The sequence below is a fragment of the Salmo trutta genome, chromosome 19, assembly GCF_901001165.1.
Source record: "Salmo trutta chromosome 19, fSalTru1.1, whole genome shotgun sequence".
Classification (NCBI taxonomy): domain Eukaryota; kingdom Metazoa; phylum Chordata; class Actinopteri; order Salmoniformes; family Salmonidae; genus Salmo; species Salmo trutta.
The window spans coordinates 14,661,788-14,689,284 of NC_042975.1; the positions used below are offsets into that span (position 1 = coordinate 14,661,788).

The 27,497-nt window shown below is 42.3% G+C and overlaps 1 protein-coding gene across 20 annotated transcripts in view; it reads left to right on the forward strand.

Annotated features, from left to right (window-relative positions):
• The window catches only part of LOC115154037 (disks large homolog 2), a 325,900-nt gene that overhangs the window by 24,041 nt on the left and 274,362 nt on the right, over nucleotides 1–27,497 (forward strand). For all 20 annotated transcript variants that reach the window (XR_003867810.1, XM_029699854.1, XM_029699855.1 and 17 more), the window contains one exon: nucleotides 16,107–16,255. Coding sequence is in view for 19 of the 20 variants with exons in the window: in XM_029699854.1 (XP_029555714.1) it covers nucleotides 16,107–16,255 (149 nt within the window). In the remaining variant the exon portion in view is untranslated. The remainder of the gene's footprint in view (nucleotides 1–16,106; nucleotides 16,256–27,497) is intronic.

Genomic DNA, 27,497 nt, shown 5'->3' on the forward strand with positions numbered 1-27,497 from the left:
ATGACAATGAATGACTGTGTGCGGTTGACGTCATGGTCAAGGTCAGAGTTCACCCACTGTTGAAGAATTAAATTGACTCTAAGCTCCCATCAATATAGTGTTACCCTTCAAGAGTAATGTTCTTCCCGCTCTTCACTCTGGCTCTGCTAAATCGGGCACTTCCCTCGCTCTCTCCATTCATTAGTGTTTCTCCATCAGCGGTAGTGTCGTGACTGTGCAGGTGAAGGGCCGCTCCGAACACTCGAGCTCAGCAGAGCGTGAAATAAAGATGTTATTCTGGGTTATGCAACGGCCTGCCTGTATCTCTGTAACCCCACACCTCCAGCCTATACACACACACACATTATAATCCAGATGTTCTTGCATTGCAATATTGAGATGTCTTGTTCTCATACTGGAATCCTAGGTCATGTCTAGTAGGCACAAAGGGAGATTTTGTTTTTAAACCGGTGAAACAAAATGTCAGTTAAATTCAATGGAAGGACACCTGGAGCTGCATCTTCTGCATTGGTGGTCTTTGCATTTTGTGTCATACTTAAGTATAACTAATGCCCTATTCAGACAGAATTCGTTTTAAAAAAGCAAACAGGAAGGACAGGAGGATTCATGTCTATCGTCATATTCTTTCAATGGCAATATCTCAATCTATTTTATATCTAACTGCAACATAGCCATTAATTATCATGAAAACATGGTTGTAGCTATTTAAATCATTGCCCATTCCTGATTATGATTTCAGTTGGTCTTTAATTTTGAATTATTAGTGTGCATGTAAACCTGGAAATTCACGTTTGTTTTGCTTGGTCAAAAATGACCATGTTCATTCACACAATTATGAATGATCTCTTTTCATCCCTTATCTTTGGAACCACGATTGATTAATGAATCTGCCTCATGAGTAACATTGTGGCACCTCTTTGGAGTAGGAGAAAGTGCTATGTTGAAGGGTGACTTGTTAATAATGGGTGTGCGACGTAACGGTTAGCTGGAAACCTCTGTTGCTGTGGTGGAGGGCTGGTTGTAGGAAGGGGAGGCAGCCGGAAGCTATTACAGGGATGAGCACTGCAAGCCGGAGCCCACTCCACCCACCCATTACGTAAGCGCGGAAAAAGCAGATTTGCATTGTGTGTGTGTGTGTGTTTGAGTCAGAGTGAGCGTTTGTGTCCATGTGGATGCAACTCTCTCCGGATCACTGCATGGTTGCCATGGAAACACAAAGGAGTAAAGCTGCATGCAAACAGCTGCTGTCATATACCTGGAAGCAAAAAGATTGCACTGGCAAGAAGAGAGGGAATAAAAGAAAGGGAAAGAAGTGTTTTAATCTTTTGAAATCATTAGGAAAGTGAGGATAGTGTTGTGAAGAGCACAGAACATTGGCTCATTATTTTGTGCGCTTTATAGTGATATTAGCAAAATCAAGTCTTTTTCCAGTGCTTTTTCATAAAAATGTCCAATGCAGCCTTTTATTTTTATATGACATCGTTTCTGGGTAACAATTAAGTACGTCACTGTGATTGTTTTTCCAGCAATAATTTTGCTAGGACTGTCTGGGAGTGGTCTGAGTGGGGAGTGGAAAAGTGGTCTGAGTGGGGACCTCTTATTGGCAGAGAGGTTTGGAACTCTTTCTTATTGGTCTTTCACCAGGTAGGCCAAAACTCCATCCCACCAAAACAGGCTGAAATTTCAGGCGGCCTTTTCAACCACTCTTACACTAAAAGGGCATTATCATAATTTTCTAAATTTCACTCTTATTATTCCGTCCTCATAGTGTGGAAATATATATAAAACACAGGAAAATCGTGTTTTGACTGCACTGAGCCTTTAAAGTTTTTCTTAGGATGAGAGTTTATCCAAAGGCATAGCCTACTGTATAAAAACCCTAGTAAAAAAAAAAGGTACAATAATGTACTTCAAATATAATGTCATTTTGTGGCCACATGTGCCCTAATAATGAGTTTTACTACAGTAATTTGAGAAGGCTAGGTAGCATATCCATCTTTTCATCAAAATGTTTGTAACGGCTGTCTGAAGAGAGAGTAGACCAAGGTGCAGCGGAGTTAGTGTTCATCTTCAGGAATTTATTAACGACGAAAGAACACTATACAAAAAACAAGAAAACCGACAGCCAAACAGTCCTGTCAGGTGCAAACACGAATGAGACAGAAAACAATCCCCCACAAAACCCAAAGGAAAAACAGGCTCCTTATGTGTGACTCCCAATCAGCAACAACGAACTACAGCTGTGCCTGATTGGGAGCCACACACGGCCCAAAACAAAGAAATACAAAAACATAGAAAAATTAACATAGAACGCCCACCCAATGTAACGTTACAATGTTGAATGCATGAACTTGTTCGACATGCACTGTTAAAACAGGCGGGAATTGTTTGAACTGAATATACTCTCTGTATGAAAATTTCTGGTGAATGCTATTTTCGCTATAGCATTGACTGGGGTTAGTTACAATCCCACTCTCTAATGTAGCTACGTGCCTTTCATAGAGGACTTCTTATAGAAAAGCTTGATGAAGGGATTCAAACCGTTTTCAGTGTCTGCCCCACACACAGTGAATTTGACTATACTGGAAAATAAATATTGCCCAAATGGATTTCAATAAACATGCATACAAATCAGTCAAAATGTATTTGTGCAATGCAAAATAATACAAACAAGTACTTCTCTTATATGATGTCAAGCATACAATCCATATTTTGTATTTTTTTTTATATGCCAGAATAAGCTACTCACAGTGGTCATTAACTTTTACCAAATTACATATTTTGTCTGGTGTATAATCAGTGTCTGGACACAACTCCATGGTCAGTGCTCCTGGCTTAGCTTCAAAAGGCCCCATGCAGTCTTTTGAAGAGCACTACTTGAGATCAGCATTGAAGTGCTGCCTTTAGTAACTGTGCTCTCGGAACTGTAGCCAGCCAGCACACCAGGGGCGGTGGTAGAAGGCTGTCTTGTGTCAGGAACACCGTAATTGCTACAAGAACAAATTCCATATCGTACACAGTGTGGCGAATGCTTGCATGGAGTAATGACAGGATCTACTTTTGCATGCTGACACACCCCATGATTCTGCCTGAGAGCACCAATTGAATGACTCTTCACTTGTTGTGTGCGATACACCTTGAAAATTGTGCTTTGAAAGATGGATAACCTCAGCGCAATGTTGATTAAGGAAGAATCTTCCCTACAAACTACATGCACAGTTGATGTGCATGTAGACTGAAGACTGGGAACTAATATTTCAGTACAATTTTTTTAACTACACCGAACCAAAATATAAACGCAACATGTGAAGTCTTGGTCCCATGTTTCATGAGCTGAAATACAAGATCCCAGACATTTTCTATACTCACAAAAATCTTATTTCTCTCAGATTTTGTGTACAAATTTGTTTCCTGACTGCAGGAATGTCCACCAGAGCTCTTGCCAGAGAATTGAATGTTAATTTCTCTACCATAAGCCGCCTCCATCGTTGTTTTAGAGAATTTGGCAGACCACGTGTAACTAGGCCAGCCCAGGACCTCCACATCCTTCACCTCACTTCTTCACCTGTGGGAGCGTCTGAGACCAGCAACCCGGACATCTGATGAAACTGTGGGTTTGCACAACCGAAGAATTTTGCACAAACTGTCAGAAACCGTCTCAGGGAAGCTCATCTGCATGCTCGTCGATGGCCACTAGCACGCTGGAGAAGTGTGCTCTTCATGGATTAATCCCAGTTTCAACTGTACCGGGCAGATGGCAGACGTGTGGGCGAGCGGTTTGCTGATGTCAGTGCCCCATGGTGGCAGTGGGGTTATGGTATGGGGAGGCATAAGGTATGGGCAATGAACACAATTGCATTTTTATCGATGGCAATTTAAATGCACAGATACCGTGACGAGATCGTGAGGCCTATTGTTGTGCCTTTCATCTGCGACCGTCATCATGTTTCAGCATTGATAATGCACGGCCCCATGTTGCAAGGATCTGTACATAATTCCCTGAAGCTGAAAATGACCCAGTTCTTCCATGGCCTGCATACTCACCAGACATGTCACCCATTGAGCATGTTTGGGGTGCTCTGTATCGACATGTACGACAGCTTGTTCTAGTTCCTGCAAATATCCAGCAACTTCGCACAGCCATTGAAGAGGACTGGGACAACATTCCACAGGCTACAATCAACAGCCTGATCAACTCTATGCGAAGGAGATGTGTCGTGCTGCATGAGGCAAATGGTGGTCACACTGGATATTGACTGGTTTTCTGATTCACGCCGCTACTTTTTTAAATTGAGGTATCTGTGACCAATAGATGCATATCAGTATTATATTCCCAGTCATATATTATATTCCCAGTCATGTGAAATCCATAGATTAGGGCGTAATTAATTTATTTCAATTGACTTATTTCTTTATATGAACTGTAACTCAGTAAGATCATAGAAATTGTTGCGTTTATATTTTTGTTCAGTGTAGTTTAAAACCTGTCGAAAGGCCTCATTCGTTTATGACCAGAAGAAAAGTCATACATGATCATATGAGAGAGCAGAGCACCGTCAAGGATTTTATTTTAAAACAAATTCTTAATTCGTATAATAACTCATTTTACCGGCTGGTAGTTTATACAGCAGCAACAGATCCATACTTTTGCTCAAACAATTTATGTGTCTATATTGAGGAATGAGGCCCCTTTGTGTGTACTGCATGTGTGTGTGCCACACGTGTGTTGGGCATGTGTGCGTTTGTGTGTGTGTGCATTTCTCTGTGTGTGTGTGTGTGTATGTGTGAGTGTGTGTGTATAGAGGATGTTGTTCCCACTGTGATGATTTGAACTTATCCAGACCAAAAACTGTGGAGAGATTGGCAGAAACTGCACAAAACTGAAAGCTCAAACCAGCACATTTAACCAGCACATTTAACATGGCTGTGTACAAACAGACCAGCTATGACCTCTGTAAGGCAATCAAAGAAGAAAAACAACAGTACAGGGACAAAGTGGAGTCTCAATTCAACGACTCAGACACAAGAAGTATGTGGCAGGGATACCAGACAATCACGGATTATAGAGGGAAAGCCTGCCATGTCGCGGACACTGATGCCGCCGTCCCGGATAAGCTAAACACGTTATTTTCCTGCTACAAGGAAAAAAATCTAGTCTGAACCCCTCTCTGTGCAACTGTGTCTTGGACTTCCTGATGGGCTGACCCCAAGTGGTGAAGGTAGGCAACAACACTGAGGGTGCCCACAGTGTGTTCAGCCCCCTCCTGTGCTCCCTGTTCACCCATGACTCGATGCCAACGCACGTCTCTAACTCCATCATCAAGTTTTCTGACGACACAACATTTGTAGGCCTGATTACCAACAATGACGAGACAGCCTACAAGGAGGTGAGAGCCCTTGTGGAGTGGTGCCAGGAAAATAGCCTCTCCCTCAACATCAACAAAAAGGAGCTGATCGTGGACTTCAGGAGACAGCAGAGAGAGCAAGCCCCCATCCACACCGACGGTGCTACAGTAGAGGGTCAAAAGCTTCAAGTTCCTCAGTGTGCATGTCACTGACAACCTGACATGGTCCCTTCACACAGACAGTGTGGTGAAGAAGGCGCAATAACGCCTCTTCAATCAATCAAATTTCAAATGTATTTATAAAGCCCTTCTTAAATAGGCTGATGTCACAAAGTGCTGTACAGAAACCCAGCCTAAAACCCCAAACAGCAAGCAATGCAGGTGTAGAAGCACGGTGGCTAGGAAAAGCTCCCTAGAAAGGCCAGAATCTAGGAAGAAACCTAGAGAGGAACCAGACTATGAGGGGTGGCCAGTCCTCTTCTGGCTGTGCTGGGTGGAGATTATAACAGTACATGGCCAAGATGTTCAAATGTTCATAGATGACCAGCAGGGTCAAATAATAATAATCACAGTGGTTGTCGAGGGTGCAACAGGTCAGCACCTCAGGAGTAAATGTCAGTTGGCTTTTCATAGTCGGTCATTCAGAGTATCTCTACCGCTCCTGCTGTCTCTAGAGAGTTGAAAATAGCAGGTCTGGGACAGGTAGCACGTCCGGTGAACAGGTCAGGGTTCCATAGCCGCAAGAAGAACAGTTGAAACTGGATCAGCAGCACGGCCAGGTGGAATGGGGACAGTTCAACCTCAGGAGGCTGAAGAAACTTGGCTTGGCCCCTAAGACCCTCACAAACATCTACAGATGCTCTATTGAGAGCATCCTATCGGGCTGTATCACCGCCTGGTATGGCAATTGCACCGTATGGAACTGCAGGGCTTTCCAGAGCGTGGTGCAGTCAACCCAACCCATCATCGGGGGCTGCCTGTCCTCCACATACCTTACAGCCGTATTCTAAAATTAAATACTTTTTTTCCCTCATCAATCTACACACAATACCCCATAATGACAAAGGGAAAATACTTATTTACATAAGTATTCAGACCTTTGATATGAGACTCGAAATTGAGCTCAGGTGGATCCTGTTTACATTGATCATCCTTAAACTGTTTCTGCAACTTGATTGGAGTCCACCTGTGGTAAATTCAAATGTTTGAACATGATTTGAAAAGGCACACACCTGTCTATATACAGTTGAAGTCGGAAGTTTACATACACCTTAGCCAAATACATTTAAACTCAGTTTTTCACAATTCCTGACATATAATCCTAGTAAACATTCCCAGTCTTAGGTCAGTTAGGATCACCACTTTTTTTTAAGAATGTGAAATGTCAGAATAATAGCAGAGAGAATTATTTATTTCAACTTTTATTTATTTCATCACATTCCCAGGGGGTCAGACATTTACATACACTCAATTAGTATTTGGTAGCATTGCCTTTAAATTGTTTAACTTGGGTCAAACGTTTCGGGTAGCCTTCCACAAGCTTCCCACAATAAGTTGGGTGAATTTTGGCCCATTCCTCCTGACAGAGCTGGTGTAACTGAGTCAGGTTTGTAGGCCTCCTTGCTCGCACATGCTTTTTCAGTTCTGCCCACAAATCTTCTATAGGATTGAGGTCAGGGCTTTGTGATGGCCACTCCAATACCTTGACTTTGTTGTCCTGAAGCCATTTTGCTACAACTTTGGAAGTATTCTTGGGGTCATTGTCCATTTGGAAGACCCATTTGCGACCAATGTTCAACTTCCTGACTGATGTCTTGAAATGTTGCTTCAATATATTCACATAATTTCCCTTCCTCATGATGCCATCTATTTTGTGAAGTGCACCAGTCCCTCCTGCAGCAAAGCACCCCCACAACATGATGCTGCCACCCCCGTGCTTCACGGTTGGGATGGTGTTCTTCGGCTTGCAAGCTTCCCCCTTTTTCCTCCAAACATAACAATGGTAATTATGGCCAAACAGTTCTATTTTTGTTTCATCAGACCAGAGGACATTTCTCCAAAAAGTACAGTCTTTGTCCCCATGTGCAGTTGCAAACCTTAGTCTGACTTTTTTTATGGCGGTTTTGGAGCAGTGGCTTCTTCCTTGCTAAGCGGCCTTTTAGGTTATGTCGATATAGGACTCGTTTTACTGTGGATATAGATGCTTTTGTACCTGTTTCCTCCAGCATCTTCACAGGGCCCTTTGCTATTGCTCTGGGATTGATTTGCACTTTTCGCTCCAAAGTACGTTCATCTCTAGGAGACAGAACGCGTCTCCTTCCTGAGTGGTATGACGTCTGCATGGTCCCATGGTGTTTATACTTGCGTACATTTGTTTGTACAGATGAATGTGGTACCTTCAGGCATTTGGAAATTGCTCCCAAAGATGAACCAGACTTGTGGAGGTCTACAATTTTTTTTCTGAGGTCTTGGCTGATTTCTTTTGATTTTCCCATGATGTCAAGCAAAGAGGCACTGAGTTTGAAGGTAGGCCTTGAAATACATCCACAGATACACCTGCAATTGACTCAAATGATGTCAATTAGCCTATCAGAAGCTTCTAAAGCCATGACATAATTTTCTGGAATTTTCCAAGCTGTTTAAAGGCACAGTCAACTTAGTGTATGTAAACTTCTGACCCACTGGAATTGTGATACAGTGAAATAATCTGTCTGTAAACAATTGTTGGAAAAATTACTTAGATGTCCTAACCGACTTGCCAAAACTATAGTTTGTTAAGAAGAATTTGTGGAGTGGTTGAAAAAACAGTTTTAATGACTCCAACCTAAGTGTATGTAAACTTCCGACTTCAACTGTATTACCACAGTCAAAAGTTTGGACACACCTACTCATTTCAGGGATTTTCTTTATTTTTACTATTTTCTACATTGTAGAATAATAGTGAAGACGTCAAAACTATGAAATAACACATATGGAATCATGTAGTAACCATATTTTAGATTCTTCAAAGTAGCCACCCTTTGACTTGATGACCTCTTTGCACACTCTTGGCATTCTCTCAACCAGCTTCATGAAGTAGTCACCTGGAATGCATTTCAATTAACAGGTGTGCCTTGTTGAAGTTGCATTTGTGGAATTTCTTTCCTTCTTAATGTGTTTGAGCCAATCAGTTGTGTTGTGACAAGGTAGGGGTGGTATAGAGAATTTGGTAAAAGACTTAGTCCGTATTATGGCAAGAACAGCTCAAATAAGCAAAGAGAAGACAGTCCATCATTACTTTAAGACTTTAAGGTCAGTCAATCCTGAAAATGTCAAGAACTTTGAACGTTTCTTCAAGTGCAGTCGCAAAAACCATCAAGCGCCTTGATGAAACAGACAGCAGTAACTATGGCAAATGTATCAGGGGTGCTGCAGCTCCTCCAGAACCCTTTGTGCGGATATGATTCTATACTGAACAAAAATATAAACACAACATGCAACAATTTCGGAGATTTGAATGAGTTACAGTTCATATAAGGAAATCAGTCAATTGAAATAAATTCATTAGGTCCTAATCTATGGATTTCACATGACTGGGCAAGGGCGCTGCCACGGGTGTGCCTGGGAGGGTATATAGGCCCACCCTATGAGGGGCCAGGCCCAGCCAATCAAAATTATTTTTTCCCCACAAAAGGGCTTTATTACAGACAGAAATACTCCTCAGCAACCCGTCCACGCCAACTTCTTGATATGCCACAATAGCCAGGTGGATGGATTATCTTGGCAAAGGAGAAATGCTTACTAACAGGGATGTAAACAAACTTGTGCACAACATTTGAGAGAAATAAGCTTTTTGTGTGTTATGGAAAATGTCTGGGATCTTTTATTTCAGTTCATGAAACATGGGACTAACAGTTTACATGTTGCGTTCATATTGTTTTTCAGTATGTAAGGAAATAAATTCTGAAGTGCAATGCTGGTGAGATAAGAGTTGCAGGCTAATTTCTATCAGAGCAGAGAGAAAGATCATGGAAAGAAAGTTTATCTCAATCTAGTTCTGTGAGAGATACAGGCGTGCTCATACAGCCACGACCGCTCCTTGGTCTCAAACATAGGTTACTATGTTGCGCAAACCATAAGCCCGGGCCGACCCAACCCGAAGCAAGTCTTAGAATATCCGGGGGGGGGGGGGGGGGGGGGGGGGGGTTAACAAACAGGCAACTCGATTTAACTTGGATCGCTTTTATTAAAATGTTTACATTGCAGAAAGTGAAATGTATTTTTATTCCACGAGAACTACTGGATCTGGCCAAATAAGTTCCGGAATGAAACAGTCCAAAATGGTGAGGTGCCCTGATTCTGTTCCCACAGGATCCTCCTCCAATTAAACACTGGTTAGGGCTTATTGTGGTTCAGAAGGTTACGGGTGTGTTGTTCCATTGTCGCTCAGGGCCTTTATGGCATGATGAGATGCATTGTTCACAGACACACACACACACACACACACACACACACACACACACACACACACACACACACACACACACACACACCCTTCAACACGGCTCCTTCAATGGGCCTCAGGTGTCACAGCTGACAACAACTAAGGGAGGCATCATAAGCGCTGTTGTGCAATCGGAGCTGTAAAAAATACTCCCAACAGAACAGAGTGCGGGCCGCCACACGCTAATGGAGAGATTTACTAAGGAAGACGTCACCTGTCCTGTTTCTAATGTGATATTGACTTAACACACCTTGCTGAAACACAGAGAAAGAATCATTCTCCCTGTTGCACACACTCTTCCCAGTGCTTGTATGTATGTGGCTGATATGTCAGCTGTCTGTGTGCTTTTTCTGTCTTTCCCCTGTCAACATTGAACCAAACCATATCAATATATTTTGAGCAAATATAGTATGGTGGCAGAATAATAAAGAAGAAATATCGAGTAAGTTGCGTAATTTTTATTTTTGGTATAGTGTAGGACTAGGGGACAATGTTGAGGGAGTTTTCACTGTAGCCTTGTTTTACTGGTTTATGTTGAGTGATCCACAAAAACTGTGGAAAAATCCACTGCGGCAGGCAGTGAAGAAAATCCCTGGGACTCGTCTTGTTTCCTAATGTAATGCAGCATAAAATACCTTCAGATCAGCATATTAGCATGTTACACTCCCCTGAAACTACAGCAAGTCTATGGATGGGTTTACGTGTGATGCCATAAGGCAGTATTTTGTAGCCATCTCAGAAAGGCTATTTAATCGCCCGTGCTTTTACATTCAGTATGTTGGATGTAATCATCAGACATACCTTAGCATAGGCTGTGATTTGAATTTCAAGCTTTTCTCCAGGAGTAGGTAATATCCTTATGGCCCAAGTGTGGGGTTGTTCTCTGTCCCCGTTTGACTGTGACAGCCAGGAAAGAAGTCTGCCCTGTGGGGAAGCCAGTGGCCCTCCACCCCGGCGCTACACAGCCACTTAAAGCTGTCCTCATAGGCTTATGTGTGCTCTTCATGTATGAGCCAAGTGTCTGAAATACCCCCACCTGGCTGCCATCCCTCCTATGGGTCCCCCCATACATCCCCTGCTCTCCCATGACAAAGAGTGTGACTGCCAGTGCCCGCCGGCACTTGTAGATTCAACTGTCTATGAAAAGGGGGCACCCATGTCCACACTGTGTAGAGGGGTTGTGTAGGGGGATTCTGCGCAGCATGGCAGCGTTAAGCACATTATCAGACACAGGGCTGCATTAGAAATCAGCTGTCGGAGTGCGAGGGCTGCCCGGGGTGCAAGGTCATTGTCTCTATTGAAGTTGAACAGGCGGCCTGCCGGAGGAGTAGGCTTGCTGTTTTGTTGCATGGGCATCTGGTGCTCCCACAGCACACTGCTTCAAGGGACCGGCAGCGCTCGGGATGTCTATGGAGACAAGCAAAGTTTCACTGCACTGTAAGTTACCCCGTGTGCTACTTTTACTTTTTAACATTTTGTTTGTTTGAATATGGGCCACTATTATACAGGAAGTTGCATGTAGGCCTTTTAGTTAATGTAATTATTCAGCTATAAGCTATTTGGCAACTGCAGATAAGACAGTGAATGAATTTGAATGAAAGGAAACTTTGTCAAGTAGCTTGTGTTTCAGATGAGTTCCTAGTATAGAGGGTAGTTGTACATATTTATTATATAAAAATATATCTGAATTATCCATTTGCACAATTACAATGAAAAACCACTAAACAGGGAAATACAGCACACAATCTGTTATTTTTTTATGCTTTTGGACTGCTGCAACCAAATTGCTCTGCAATGGGACAATACAGATCATCTGAATCTTATCATGTTGCCTATACAACCTGATGAAAGGTTTGACAAAATACGGTGCTGTGTAGTGTTGTTGGCTAGTAGAACATGTGCATCTCACATTGAATCTGAAGATGGCTGTGACTAAGAGAATTCTGCATTTGTTTTGTAAATTCAGGGTATCCAATCCCCATATGACACTTCACTGGCACTCAATGAGTCTAGGGGATTTGCATACATTTCGGTTCAATGAGGTGTGTTTATCTTCTTGTATTTCATACATTGCGAAAAGAGGCATTTGTGCCAATGGTTTATTACACAAATACTGTATGTAGTGCCTTTCAAATTTGCTAACCCGTTTCTCAGCAAACATATAAGACTAATTCTTAGCAGTATATGATGGACTCGCTCAAACATGTGGTTTGGAGAGCAGGGACTAAACTATTGTACTCCCAACGTTTTGTCATGAATGCAAATAGCTTGTTGTCATTGACCTCCATTTAAATGTAAATTTGGGTTCTGTCTGTGGAGACGAGCCTCTGGACTGCTGCGAAAGATGACTTGTTATGGGTTCAGTTTCTTTTGTTGAACATGCAGCAGCTATTCTTTTGAAAGGTCTGCTTTGTTATTAATTAACGATTCTTCGATTGCATAACAAGTATTTGTCCACCTACATTATTACCGTATGAGCTAATCTAGCTAATCTTTTCTAAGGGATGCTCAGTAGTGTTTGGAAGTGTTTTGTGTGATGGCGTTGCTGCTTTTTAGTCCAGGACTAGGCTTTATCTGTCCCCGAAACGGTCCCAATACTACTATACAGATCACTATGATTGAATCAAATCAAATTGTATTTGTCACATGAACCGAATACAACAGGTGTAGACCGTACCGTGAAATACTTACTTACAAGTCCTTAACCAACAATGCAGTTCAAGAGTTAAGAAAATATTTACTAAATAAACTAAAGTAAGCATTTTTATAAAAAGTAACACAATAAAATGACATAACAATAACGAGGCTATATACAGGGGGTACCGATACTGAGTCAATGTGCAACATCAGTATTTTAATGATATAGTCTTTAATTATTCTTCTAGAGTCATACAATTGTCAGGATTGATGTCAATTCCATTTCAATTCACCCTGTTTTATAACTATTTTCAATGAGGGTGAACCATTGGGTGAGTGAAGCAATACAATTCATTTCTGTACCATTTTCGAGGTTTGGGTCAATTACATTTAAATTCAGCCAATTCTGCAGTGGCAGGTTGCCTAGCGGTTAAGAGCGTTGGGCCAGTAACTGAAAGGTAGCTAGTTTGAATCCCAGAGCTGACAAGGTGTAAAAATATGCTGTTCTGCCCTTCTGCAAGGCTGTTAAACACCCAACAACAACTTCTCCCCGGGCGCCGATGATGTCGATTAAGGCAGCCCCCCGCACCCCTCTGATTCTGAGGGGTTGGGTTAAATGTGACACATTTCGGTTGAATTCATTCAGTTGTGCAACTGACTAGGTAACCCCTTTCTCTTCCCCCCTTCCTTTCCCCGTCAGGAGGTAAACCAAAATTCTAATTTTCCTCAATGCTTCTCTGTTACAAAAAATTGGACTTGGAATTTCAATTGCTTCCTGAAGTACTTCTTATGAGTCATTCCCTGTCATTTCAGCAAGCCATGACACCCACCATCTCAGATTGTTCATAAATTGTTTCTGTATTTAGAAACAGGTACGATTGGAATTCCTGAAACAATTTTTCTTTTTTATTGTATTTCATCTAGGACAAGTTAAGCTAGTTGATTGCACCCAAATTGTCAATTTTAATTTATAGGATTCAGATAATATTCAATAAATATAGTACTTAATATCTGATTTAGACCACATTTCTTCCTACCCATGCCAATCCCACCACAACAACCCAATATACAGTATCAGTTCTCTATGTTTAACAAGTAGTATGAAGCTGCGGCTTAGAGTATTGCTTCTCCATACTATGTAATGTATTCCCTGTGAATCTGTTGATGGTATTTCTTTCGCTGTTCAAAGAAATGTGTAATATAAGTTTCCTGCATTATTTACCACAAAGTTGTATGACAGTACCAAATAGATCTCAACATTTCCTTTGTAACTTTGGGTAGAAAACCAATAGATTTGTCTCATGCTGAAAATAAATTGTGTGGTCATCCTTACAATTCAAGCCAGTCCTCCATGAAAGCAAACCAGTTTGTCCTTCTTTTACGCTTAGTCTGTGTCCAGGAAACAGCCCCTTTGTGTGTGGTTTATTTACTTCAAAAAATGTCTGCATTAGTTACTGTTAGACCATTCTTGGTGAACAAGCAAACCATGTTGGAGCTAAGTTTGGACCACCAATTTTTTTCAGTTCGGGTAACACTTGGACCGAAATATTGAGTAAGCAAAAAAAAAGGCTGTGAAACCAGTTACTTAATAATAATTAGTTGAACAACTTGATTTTTTTTTACAGTGCAGGCACGTGCACAGATCAGCGCTGCCTGTGCAGAGCACATGCCCATTTGCCCTTCTTTCTAGTCTCTAAAGTGCCCTTTTATTACTCAGATGTTTTTGTATACAGTTTTTGTCGTGGTTGTCCTGAACCCAGTTGTCATTAAATTTGCGTTAAATATGTGTCATTTAATAAGCCATTAAGATGTGGCCATCTATTGCTTTTAACTGAATAATCAAAGTCATAATTGCTCAATGAGTCTGTGACCGCGGTTGCGTAATGTTCTTTGGGGGGGGGGGGTGCAATTTTTTGGTTGTTGGAGGACCTGCCCCCCCCCAAAAGGTCTGTGCACGGCCCTGCTCTTAGCAGCGCTAAAGCTGTTCTATTTCAAGGATCCGCCACTCAAGTGAATCCTGCTATAATCTTCCGCCAAAGTAAGATGGCGTTGCTATTAGAGCGAAGGCTTCAGACACACAAGACATCAACAAGACATCAACAAGACATCAACACGACACACAAGACATCAACACGACACACAAGACATCAACACGACACACAAGACACTCAAGACATCAACACGACACACAAGACATCAACAAGACACACAAGACACTCAAGACATCAACACGACACACAAGACACACAAGACATCAACACGACACAGAAGACACACACGTCACACAAGACATCAACCAGACACACATGATACACAAGACATACAAGACACACAACACTCTCTTTGGATTAAATGACACACAAGACCAGAGGGAATCACTACAATTTGTGTTGTATGTAGAAAACATGGTGTTTGCCAATCAGCGTTGAATGAGTGTTGTGTATCAAACTGTTTGTAAGCTGGAATGTTGGGGTTTGAATTCTCTTCCAGTGTTGAATTCATGCAAAAAGATTAGGGTTTCAAGTGAATAGCTTTACTTTTGTTGACTGTCTTGAAGTGAATTACACCTCTTGGCTGTGGAGACCCACTTCAAGAGCAACGTTTGCCAATTGCCTACTACATAGTTAATACATTATGCAAGAACTGGGCCATCAAGTATTTTGGGGTAACACCTAATAATAACTATCATTTAGAAACCATTTATTGATCATGCGTTAATGATTTTCTGAACATTTGTAAATTATTATAACGCTCCGGTATCCAAATAATAGCCTAATGTAACAGCATGTAAAGATTTGTTGGAATAATTTAATAAAACAATGAATTTCATAAGTACATTTTCAACATATAATTGAGGCCGAATGATAAAAAAACAGCTTTGACCAAGCTGCTTCAGTGCACACCCGACTGCTGGTGGCACAAGCTGTCCAAATGGATCTAGCTTGGACTTCTTGACAGAATATTGTTGACTGTTCCTTCAACAAGAGACATCAGCTCCTAGTCTTCACTAAGGCTAAGGACTGGGAGCAGAGTTGCAGATATATTTTGTACTTACAGCTATTTGCTCTTTGTTTGTTCATGGTTTCTTTATCCTGAGAACCTGCGTAGCACTGATACAGCCCTGTAGACTAATGTAGTTTGTACTTTATAATTCGGTTCAAAGTTGCATTCAGTGACGGTGAATTCTCTATATATGCAATGCCATGCAGATATCCAGAGCAAATGAATAACTATGAATTTGGGACAGATTTGGGACAGTCTGCAACAGAACTTTGGACTTATTCTGCCTCTTAGGAGGGTTCCCAGTTGTACCGGACAAGAGATTTTGGCCATACGTCGGTGCTGTTCTTCTGCTATAGCATCTAATGTCAGTGCCAGCAATCCAATTTCACAGATTGCCCCTTTTTATTTTGGTTGATGGCCAATGAGGCAGTAATCCTGTGTTTAATCAAAGACCCCCATTTCCATGTACATCTGAAACGCAGCATGTTGACGTAAACGGAAGTCTGCCGGCTTACACTGAAATTATATTGGAATTAGCGAAAGGCTTGTCAAGTGTCTGTTTCCATCCATATTTCCTCTCAAGGGACATTTCTAAGTATTGTAAATGATCAAATAGGAATCTGTCATTTTTTCCACAGATATCCAGGAGTTCTATGAGGTGACGCTGCTGAACACCCAAAAGAGCTGCAAGCAGAAGCTGGAGGAGGTCAACCACATGGCCGACAAGTGGGAACAGACGGGCACGGCCTCCCCCACCGCGGTGCTACAACACGCCTGCCCAACCGAGGTGAGCCTGATGGGACCTCGGAGTAGTGAGCTTAAAAATGTAATGAATCCTGCCAGTCTACCCATTACAGGATTATTCACCTGAATGTGGAGGCCGTTTCTACTCATTGTAGTTCTGTGGTAGTGGTACTACTTCACCAATGAGGAAGCCAGTTGACTCTAAAAAACACAAACAAATTATAGCACGTTAAGATAACTGTTTTTTTGTTTCACAGTTTAAGTTCAAGTTTTATTACAGTTTGTAGGTATTGAGATACATACATTGGGATTGTTCCTTGCCTAAGTTCTCAAGCAATAAAACAGACAATGGAATCAATTACAGATTTGTGAAAACAAAAATACTGAATAATAATTTCCTTGTGTGTGTCACAACTTCAAAGTGGAAATTACAAACTATAGAATACTTTTTATAACTGAAATAAACAAAAATGTTGCATTTCCTGCCGTGCAGGAAAATTCTTAGCAACAAAAGAGTGATCATATGTAGATCCTACATCTGTACTTTGTGTCACCTAATGAATTATTATTATATTCTCTGACTACATCTGTAGGCTATTGGTATGACACCAAATTTGGTCAGGTTCAATTAATATATGTGTGTCTTTCTATAAAAGAGGGTACCAGTGAGCATTTCTTGTAGTCCGTTTGGAGCTCTTACAAAGTCATTAATAATAATTTGACTTTTTCATTCTTCATGTGAATACATTATGATATAAAGGGGGAACGTAAATACATTCAATATAATTCAAAAGTTTAATCAAAACCTATGTTTAAAAATGTATGATACTGTTTGTAGTTACATCATATACTCAGCATTTAACAATTGAATTACACATTGACCTTGATCACGTGAAGTTCCTGGATATTGCTGTCTGTCTCTTTTTTGGTATGGAGATCTCGGAAGTGTATTGTAACCTCGTAGCATTTCGTATCTCCCTATGTTACGATGTGTAAACAGTTTTCATGTGCACACATATCCAAAATAATGTATGTGATTGAAAAATCCAATGCTTCAAACAGAAATAGTAACTTTAATATTGTCATGCCTGCTCCCGCTCTCCCTCTCTGGCGCTCGAGAGCACACCTGTCACCATCATTATGAGCGTCACCGCTCATTGGGCTCACCTGGACTCCTTCACGTTTTGATTGCCTTCTCTATATCTGTCTGTTTCCTTGGTTTCATCGCCGTGTCAGCATCATTTCCGTTTCCCCTGTCCAGACGCTGTCCGTATTCTGTTCCTGTCCGTGGTTATTAAATGTTCACTCCCTGTACCTGCTTCTCGTCTCCAGCGTCCATCCTTACAAATATGATTAATAAAACTAAAATCAATACTGTCATTAACGGGGTTCTTCAATAATATAAAAGTAGTTTGATGCGCATTTGATGTCTAGCTGTTCAGTTACGTTGGGACATTATTGTGCCACATCAGTTGATTCAGGAAAGGATTTTCTGAATCACAGTCATGTGATAAAAAGCTTGTGTGATACTGCATGCGATTTAACAACAGCCAAAGTGTTGGAATAATGTTGATCTGGAGGAATGACAGACAGTTTTGGTGTCTGTTGTTACGGCGGTCAAAATAATTAGCCTACTTCATGGACAACATTAAATCAACATTCCTGAGGTAAGATTATGGTCCATGTACATTTTGATAATTTGTTTTCATCGTTAAAATGGATCAATCGGAAATGTGAAAACGGCTTGTTTATACATTTTTGAAGATAAATCTTTTTTTTTTGTGCATGTTGCTGTTCAAATGTGTGTAGGGTTTAATGTGGAATGCCTGCTCAAGTGTGCAGCCAACACTTCCTGTCCTTTAGTAGGAGGTCACCCTTCTAACTCCATTCTATTAATCTATGATCTATTAATTAATTGATTAATAGCTGCTCATACCATGCCACAGTGCCAGTATAAGGTAAGATTTCTCAATTTCTGCATATGATTTAGTGTGTATTGACTTATTAATGAACTGCTGTTACTGTAAATGGTTAGCTGATTGATACAGTGCATTCGGAAAGTATTCAGACTCCTTGACTTTTTCCACATTTTGTTATGTTACAGCCTTAAAATAGATGAAATCATTTCCCCCCCTCGATCTACACACAATACCCCATAATAAAAACCAAAAACAGTTTTTTTAAATACATTTTTGCAAATGTATTAACAATAAAAATGGATATCACATTTACATAAGTATTCAGACCCTTTACTCAGTACTTTGTTGAAGCACCTTTGGCAGCGATTACAGCCTTGAGTCTTCTTGGGTATGACGCTACAAGCTTGGCACACCTGTATTTGGGGAGTTTCTCCCATTCTTCTCTGCAGATCCTCTCAAGCTCTGTCAGGTTGGATGGAGAGCATTACTGCACAGCTATTTTCAGGTCTCTCCAGAAATGTTTGTTCGGGTTCAAGTCCGGGCTCTGGCCGGGCCATTAAAGGACATTCAGACACTTGTCCCAAAGCCACACCTGCGTTGTCTTGGCTGTGCATTTAGGGTTGTTGTCCTGTTGGAAGGTGAACATTCATCCCAGTTTGAGGTTCTGAGCGCTCTGGAGCAGGTTTTCATCAAGGGTCTCTCTGTACTTTGCTCTGTTCATCTTTCCCTCGATCCTGACTCCCAGTCTTTGCTGTTGAGAAACATCCCCCACAGCATGATATTGCCACCACCATGCTTCACTGTAGGGATGGTGCCAGGTTTCCTCCAGACGTGACGCTTGGCATTCAGTCCAAATAGTTTCATCAGACCAGAGAATCTTGTTTCTCATGGCCTGAGAGTTTTCAGCTGCCTTTTGGTAAACTCCAAGCGGGCTGTCATGTGCCTTTTACTGAGGAGTGGCTTCCGTCTGGCCACTCTACCATAAAGGCCTGATTGGTGGAGTGCTGTAGAAATGGTTGTCTTTCTGGAAGTTTCTCCCATCTCCACAGAGGAACTCTGGAGCTCTGTCAGAGTGACCATCGGGTTCTTGGTCACCTCCCTGACCAAGGCCCTTCTCCCCGATTGCTCAGTTTGGCAGTGTGGCCAGCTCGAGGAAGAGTCTTGGTAGTTCCAAATTTATTCCATTTAAGAATGATGGACGCCACTGTGTTCTTGGGGACCTTCAATGCTGCACAAATGTTTTGGTACCCTTCCCCAGATCTGTGCCTCGACACAATCCTGTCTCTGAGCTCTACGGACAATTCCTTCGACCTCATGGCTTGGTTTTTGCTCTGACATGCACTGTCAACTGTGGGACTTTATATAGACAGGTGTGCACCTTTCCAAGTAATGTCCAATCAATTGAATTTACCACAAGTGGACTCCAATCAAGTTGTAGAAACATCTCAATGATGATCAATGGAAACAGGATACACCTGAGCTCAATTTCGAGTCTCATACTTGTATCGGCATGCCTGAATACTTATTGTAAATAAGGTATTTCAGTTTTTTATTTTTAATAACTTATTTTTAATAACTTAACCTGTTTTCAGTTTGTCGTTATGGAGTATTTGTCACACCCTGATCAGTTTCACCTGTCCTCGTTATTGTCTCCACCCCCTCCAGTTGTCGCATGTTTTCCCCAGTGTATTTGTCACTTGTGTTTCCTGTCTCTCTGTGCCAGTTCATCCTGTATGTTTAGTCAAGTCAGCCTGTATTTCCCATACTCCATTTTCTATTCTCTTTTTGATAGTCCTCCCGGTTTTGACCCCTGCCTTACTCTGGACTTCTTTCCTGCCTGCCTGCCTGATCATCCTGCCTGGCCTGACCTTGATTCTGCCTGCCCTTCGGTACCTTTTGGATTCTGAACTGGTTTTGATCCTTTTGCCTGTCCACGACCATTCTCTTGCCTTCCCCTATTGGATTAATAAATATTGTAAGACTCCAACCATCTGCCTCCTGTGTCTGAATCTGGGTCTCGCCTTGTGTCATGATAGTATTGTGTATAGATTGATGAGGGAAAAAATGGATTGATTCCATTTTAGAATAAGGCTGTAATGTAACAAAATGTGGAAAAGGGGAAGGGGTCTGTATACTTTCCGAATGCACTGTATATCCTAGCTACCTAGCTAACCATTGGTTATCTTAATAAACAACAGTATCTATTGCTAGACTTGAGATATGCCCCTAGCTATAGTTAGTCAGTGGTTGCACATCTAACTAGCTCGAATTAAGCAAAGGTGAGAATAGTATAAATGCAAATATATTCTTTCACTGTTTACAGCAGGTCTCCAGCTTCTCAGACCAGTCTGATGAGCCTGATAGAGTGTCGTGCGTGTGGAACTTACACCTGTGCAAATCTGTGTGTGTATATCAATGGAATTAAACATCCAACCAATGCCTCAAGTGTCGTGCTGTAGGTCCACCACACACCTGAAGGGTTGTGGGGTACCGTGGAGAAACAACCCCTAACCCCTCCCCCTAAACACTGAGAGCATTGGACAGATTTGGACAGGTGTAGAGCAATACCGCCAAAATTCCACTAAGCCTATCAGAGGGTGAGATGGAGCTCTCACCATGTCACCACGCATCAATCCCTCTCAGAGCTCCACAAGTGTCTAGACTCTGGGTAGTAGAGGCTAAGGATTGTTTCTGGACAGGCCATGGGTATTATGGTAGCTCAGCCAATCAGTCTGGCCCTGTAAAAACATGTTCATAGCTGTCAAATACTTACTTCCTCTGTCTCAATTGCATTTCTTTGATTTGTTGTCTCCTTCTCAAAACCCATTGGATGAGATGGTCAGAAGGAGAGAGGACGTGAAGAGTGAAGGAAATGCCATTGAGATTCTCCCCTTGTGTCCTCCATTCCTCACCTCCCTCTCAAAGCACTTTGGTGGAAGGTTCCTCCCCTCGGGCTCCAATGGAGTTACAATGAGAGGCAAGGAGTGGAGGAAACAAGGACAGAGGAAGCAAGAATGTGATGTCTAGTTTGCACACACACACACACACACACACACACACACACACACACACACACACACACACACACACACACACACACACACACACACACACACACACACTGTTTTAAGAGTTTACTGATTATAATAATATTATTGTTATTATTATTATCAAACCATTTAGGAATTTTGACCCTGATGTCACAAATTGGTCCCTTTATTTATAGAAAGACCCATATGCTGTTTTATCTTGCCAGCCATTGGTGCATGTTAGCTTTCAACGGTCATCGTTAAAAAGAATAGGCCTCCAATGTGAGATGAGAAGTGATAATTGGTCCCTAGATCCCTGGAATCGGGAGCCCTGAGCAGATCGCCAGCCCCACACACCCATCCCTTCTTTAGCAGTTGTCCCCATTACACAGAACGACTCTGCTGACAAACACAGGCTCTGGTTCTACTGCTTTTTGAAGCTGTTCCCAACACGGAAATAACAGGAGCTGTGTCGGCAACACTGTGCTGGACTGTGTAGCTCTAGCTAATTGGCCTTTGAGAGAGAGCCTGCTAGTGTTGGAAGAGCTCCAAGAACTTGGCTATGATGTATGTATGCAGGCCTGGCCTGTGACATTGTAATTAAAAGGAATGAATGGAGAGAGCTGAAAGTGTGAGGGTTATAAATGCTTGCCCTTTGACGAAAGCAACTTTCCACAATGAAGCTGAGACATCTATTAATAAGTCCTCGAGGGGAGCTAGAGTAAATCATTTATAGATTATTCTAGATTTTATTCAGCATTCTTTTACTTGTTGGAACTTGTTGAGTCCTTGATTAGTTTTGAATGCCGATTCGCACCCTGATGTTCTTGACCATAGAAATAGAATGAATAGAATGGGCTTGGAAGCGCTAACCCTGGCAATTTGACTGATAAACTCATGGGTACATTCGCAATGTCTACCTTGTATTGTGATGCAATAATTCCCATGGTATTTTGGAATGTTCTATCAACTGATGCTGGATTGCCATGGTAATGTAGAATGTTCATTTAAATGATGTGGCTATTTATAATGTCAGTTGAGTTGACTTTACAAATCACAGCACATATTGAAGGGTACACTTCCTGCTTTTACTTCCTGGCATCATGGGTACCATCAATTTCTGCCAGTCCACCCATTATCAAATAAAATCACATTTTATTTGTCACATGCGCCAAATACAACAGGTATAGACCTAATCTAGCTAATATTTTCTAAGGGATGATCAGTGGTGTTTGGAAGTGTTTTGTGTGATGGTGATGCTGCTTTTTAGTCCAGGACTAGACTTAATCTGTCCCCAAAACTGTCCCAATACTACTATACAGATCACTATGATTGAATCAAATCAAATTTATTTGTCACATGCACCGAATACAATAGGTGTAGACCGTACCGTGAAATGCTTACTTACAAGTCCTTAACGAACAATGCAGTTCAAGAAATGGAATTAAGAAAATATTTACTAAATAAACTGAAGTAAAAAAATACAATAAAAAATTAACGCAAGAAAATGGCATAACAATAACAAGGCTGTATACAGGGGGTACCGATACCGAGTCAATGTGCGGGGGTACAGGTTAGTCCAGGTAATATGTTAATGTTGGTAGGGGTAAAGTGACTACTCATAAATAATAAACAGCGAGTAGCAGCTGTGTAAAAAGAAAGGGGGGGCGGCATTTGACAAATTGTTCAGCAGTCTTATGGCTTGGGGGTAGAAGCTGTTAAGGAGCCTTTTGGACCTAGATTTGGCGCTCTGGTACCGCTTGCAATGCAGTAGCAAAGAGAAAAGTCTATTGTAATATTCATATGTGAATACATACTGAATTATAATTGGATGCATTTTACCGCCGTATCCTACTGTGCAGTGATTGGTTAAGACCACCCAGACGGTTAGGGTATCGTCAGTTGATCGTGGTTGGAGATAGGCAAACATGCGGTTGTAGCTAGTTAATAAAGAGTTATGTTAAGAAACATCCTGTAGTTCTGCGTTTTAGTATTTGTACAAAGCGTACAAAACAAGACATGGTGTCAGAGTAAATGGTCTTAAAAGATGGATTTTTCTGGAGTTCCTTCACCTCGAATGGACTGGGAGTCTACAAACTTACTCGATGCATGGCGTAAGTACAAACAGCATGTGGAGCTAATGTTCACGGGTCCTCTGAAGGAAAGAGGAGAAGAGGAAAAATGTAGCTACCTGCTCCTCTGGATCGGTGAAAAAGGGAGAGATATTTACAACACATGGACACTTACCGAGGCTGAATCAAAGGTACTGAAAACATACTACGATCGTTTTGAAGCATATGTTGTGCCGAAGACTAATACAATTTTCGCTAGGTACAAATTCCATGAGAAAGTACAGGGAGCTAGCGAGTCTTTTGAACCGTTTGTGACTGAGCTGCGTCTGCTTGTGAAAGACTGTGATTATCCAAACAAGGATGAGATGGTCAGGGACCGTATTGTATTTGGAATACACTCACCGCGAGTGAGAGAGAAACTTTTGAATGTTGGGTCTGAGCTAACGCTGGACAAAGCTATCGACATAGCCAGATCTCACGAGCTAGCACAGACTCAGATGAAAACCATTTCGCGCCGCAGCACGAGCGCATCACGTGAACAAGCAGTGCACGCAGTCAGGCAGACATCAAAGCACACCTCCGGTGCCCAGAGAGCGCGTTTCAGAACGGAGAGAGACATAACTCCAAAACAGAGCGACACAGACTCAAAACGCCCCAAAACATGTGGATATTGTGGATACAAAGTGCATGGCGAACAAGGAAATTGCCCAGCTAAAGGCAAACAGTGTACTACATGTGGTAAATGGAATCACTTTGCAAAAGTGTGCAGAGCTTACCGTGTAAAAACAGTACACACAGTGAGTGAAGATGAAATGTCAATCAAAGAGTCAAATGATGATGAGCTGTTTATTGATTCAGTGACACAAAAAAGTCACATATCAGACACAGAGCAAGCCTTTGCTGACATTGAGATAGGAACACAAGGCACAAAGCTAAAGTTCAAACTAGACACTGGTGCACAAGTAAACATTATTCCTCTGAATAAGTACCACAGCTTGACATCTGAGTGCGAGCTACAGCCCACCATGCGCAGACTGACTGGTTATGGTGGTGAACAGCTCCCAGTAAAAGGCACATGCACTTTCAAATGCAAATACAAGGAAAGTGACATGATGTTGGACTTTTACGTTGTTGACACTAGAGCACCTGCAGTGGTAGGTCTTAAAGCATGTTTAGACATGGACCTCATCAAGCTAGTTTTATCAGTAACAGCACCAGTAGAGACAGAAAATGTACTGGAGGAGTTTGCTGATGTCTTTACAGGAATAGGATTATTCCCAGGAGAATGTACCATTCACCTTGACCCAGACGCAACCCCTGTGGTCTACCCCCCGATAAATATTCCCCTTGCTCTCCGTGCCCGTCTGAAGAAAGAGTTGGAGAGCATGGAGCAATCTGACATAGTCACCAAGGTTACAGAACCGACCGACTGGGTAAACGCGTTAGTGGTGGTGGAGAAACCACGCACAGGCAAGCTCCGAGTATGCCTCGACCCAAGAGACTTGAACAAGGCTATCAAACGGCCCCATTACCCTTTACCGACGCTAGATGGCATCACACACAAGCTAGCGGGAGCACACTACTTCAGTGTCATGGACGCTAGATCAGGCTACTGGGCTATCAAGCTCACAGAAGAGTCATCTAAGCTCACAACATTCAACACACCGTTTGGACGCTACAGGTTCCGTCGCCTGCCTTTTGGGATTATCTCAGCCCAAGACGAGTTTCAGCGAAAGATCGACGAAGTGTACGAAGGCCTCGACGGAGTTGTGGCAATTGTGGATGACATTCTTGTCTATGGTCGAACCAAAGAGGAGCACGACCGAAACCTCCGCGCGATGCTGCAAAGATCCCGCGAGAGAGGAGTCCGGCTCAACCCAGAGAAGAGCACAGTCGGCGCTACAGAGGTCAGCTACTTCGGACATCTTCTCACAGCGAATGGAATCAAGCCAGATCCACAGAAGATCTCAGCCATAAAAGAAATGGAGCCACCAAAAAACCGTGCAGAGCTGGAAACAGTGCTTGGCATGGTCAACTACTTATCCAAGTTCGCACCCAGCCTCTCCAATGCTAATGCACCCCTGCGTCAACTGCTAAAGCAGTCCAGTGAGTTTCTTTGGGACAAGCAACACGACATTGCTTTCCAGAATGTGAAAGACTTGATCACGAGAGAACCAGGACCAATCCTTGCCTACTACGACCCCAACAAAGAGCTCAGACTCCAAGTGGACGCGTCGAAGTATGGACTAGGTGCAGTGCTACTGCAAGAAGGAAAGCCCATCGGCTACGCTTCCAAATCTCTCACAGACTGTGAAATCAACTACGCTCAAATTGAAAAGGAGCTCTATGCCATTCTATTCGGATGTAAACGTTTCCATCAGTACGTATATGGACGACAAGTCATTGTGGAATCCGACCACAAGCCCCTTGAGTCAATCATGAGGAAACCACTAGCTGCAGCCCCGCCAAGGCTACAGAGAATGATCCTTCAACTACAAAAATACGACTTCACAATCACTCACCGTCCAGGCAAAGACATCCCTGTCGCAGACACACTCTCCAGGAAGTTTCTTACCTACAAGGACAGCAGCCTCAGTGAAGGCATGGACATGCAAGTACACACTGTGTACAGCAACTTACCAGTTAGTGACACAAAACTGAAGGAGATCCAAGCAGAAACAGGAAAGGACTCTCAACTCACACAGCTGAGGGAAGTCATACAGGATGGATGGCCTGAGGAGAGGAGAAAATGCCCTCAGAGCGTCTCAGAATTCTGGAACCATCGTGATGAACTATCACAGATCAACGGAATCATTTTCAAAGGAGAGAAAATCATTATTCCTACCAGTCTCAGAGAAGAGATTTTGACAAAGATCCATGCTGGACACATGGGCATGGAAAAGTGCAAACAGAGAGCACGGGACATTATGTTTTGGCCTGGAATGTGCAAACAAATAGAGGACATTGTTGGTAGATGCACCATCTGTCTTGAAAGACGCCCCTCAAACACCAAAGAACCAATGTTACCTCACTGTATCCCAGACCGACCCTGGCAGGTCGTGGCAACCGATCTGTTCACCTGGAACAACGAGGACTACATCGTAACAGTGGACTACTACAGCAGATACTTCGAACTCGACAAGCTTCACAGCACCACATCTGCAGCTGTGATACACAAGCTAAAAGCAGCCTTTGCCAGGCATGGCATTGTAGAGACTTTAATATCTGACAATGGGCCCTGTTACAAATCAAATGAGTTTGAATCCTTCACAAAAGCATGGGAGTTCACACATGTCACCACAAGCCCACATTACCCTCAAAGTAATGGCCTTGCTGAAAAATCTGTGCAGATTGCTAAATCACTCATGGACAAAGCAAAAGCAGACAAGAGAGACCCCTACCTCAGTCTCCTTGAATACCGCAACACTCCAGTTGACAACTTCAAATCACCAGCCCAGCTGTTGATGAGCCGCAGACTTCGCTCAACCCTTCCCAGCACCAACCAGCAGCTGCAACCTGAGGTCGTCAGCTACAATGAAATGCAATGCAACAACAACAAAAGCGATACTACGACAGGTCAGCTAGACCACTGCCACCACTGATCGACGGAGAGTCAGTTAGAATCCAGGAGCATGGCCTCTGGAAACCAGCAGTGGTCATCCAGCCAGCTGACACTGAACGTCCGCACAGCAGAAGGAGCAGTGTACCGCCGCAATCGTCGCCACTTACTGAACACAAAAGAACAACACACTGATGAGATGAACTGTTCCCCTGAAAGAGAACGTGATGGACTAAACACACACACAGCACAACATACACCATACTTACCTGCAACACCACAAGAGCTGTTGACTGACACAGAAGCATGCTCAACATCATATCGCACAAGGTCAGGAAGAGAGGTCAAGCCCAGAGCTGTCCTCGACCTGTGAAATGTCAAAGGGTGTAGGCAGATCGCTGCCCTAAAAGAGTTCCAGACTGTAAACTTGTTATTGAAAGTTCACTTGAAATGCTTTGGTATCGTATTTGTTTGAAATGTTAAGATGTCATTTCTACAGTGAAAGCTGAGTTGCTGAGAATCCCTTGTTCTAAAAGTAACAGTATGTTGGATCATTGTTTCAGAGTCTGTTGATTCAGTTGGTGTATTATGCAATATAAATGGTTACTTACCTTGAGTTCAAACTACAGAGCATGTATTCAAAAGAAAAGCTTAGAATATGTAAACATTTGTATTTTGTTTTAAAAGAAGGGGGATGTAATATTCA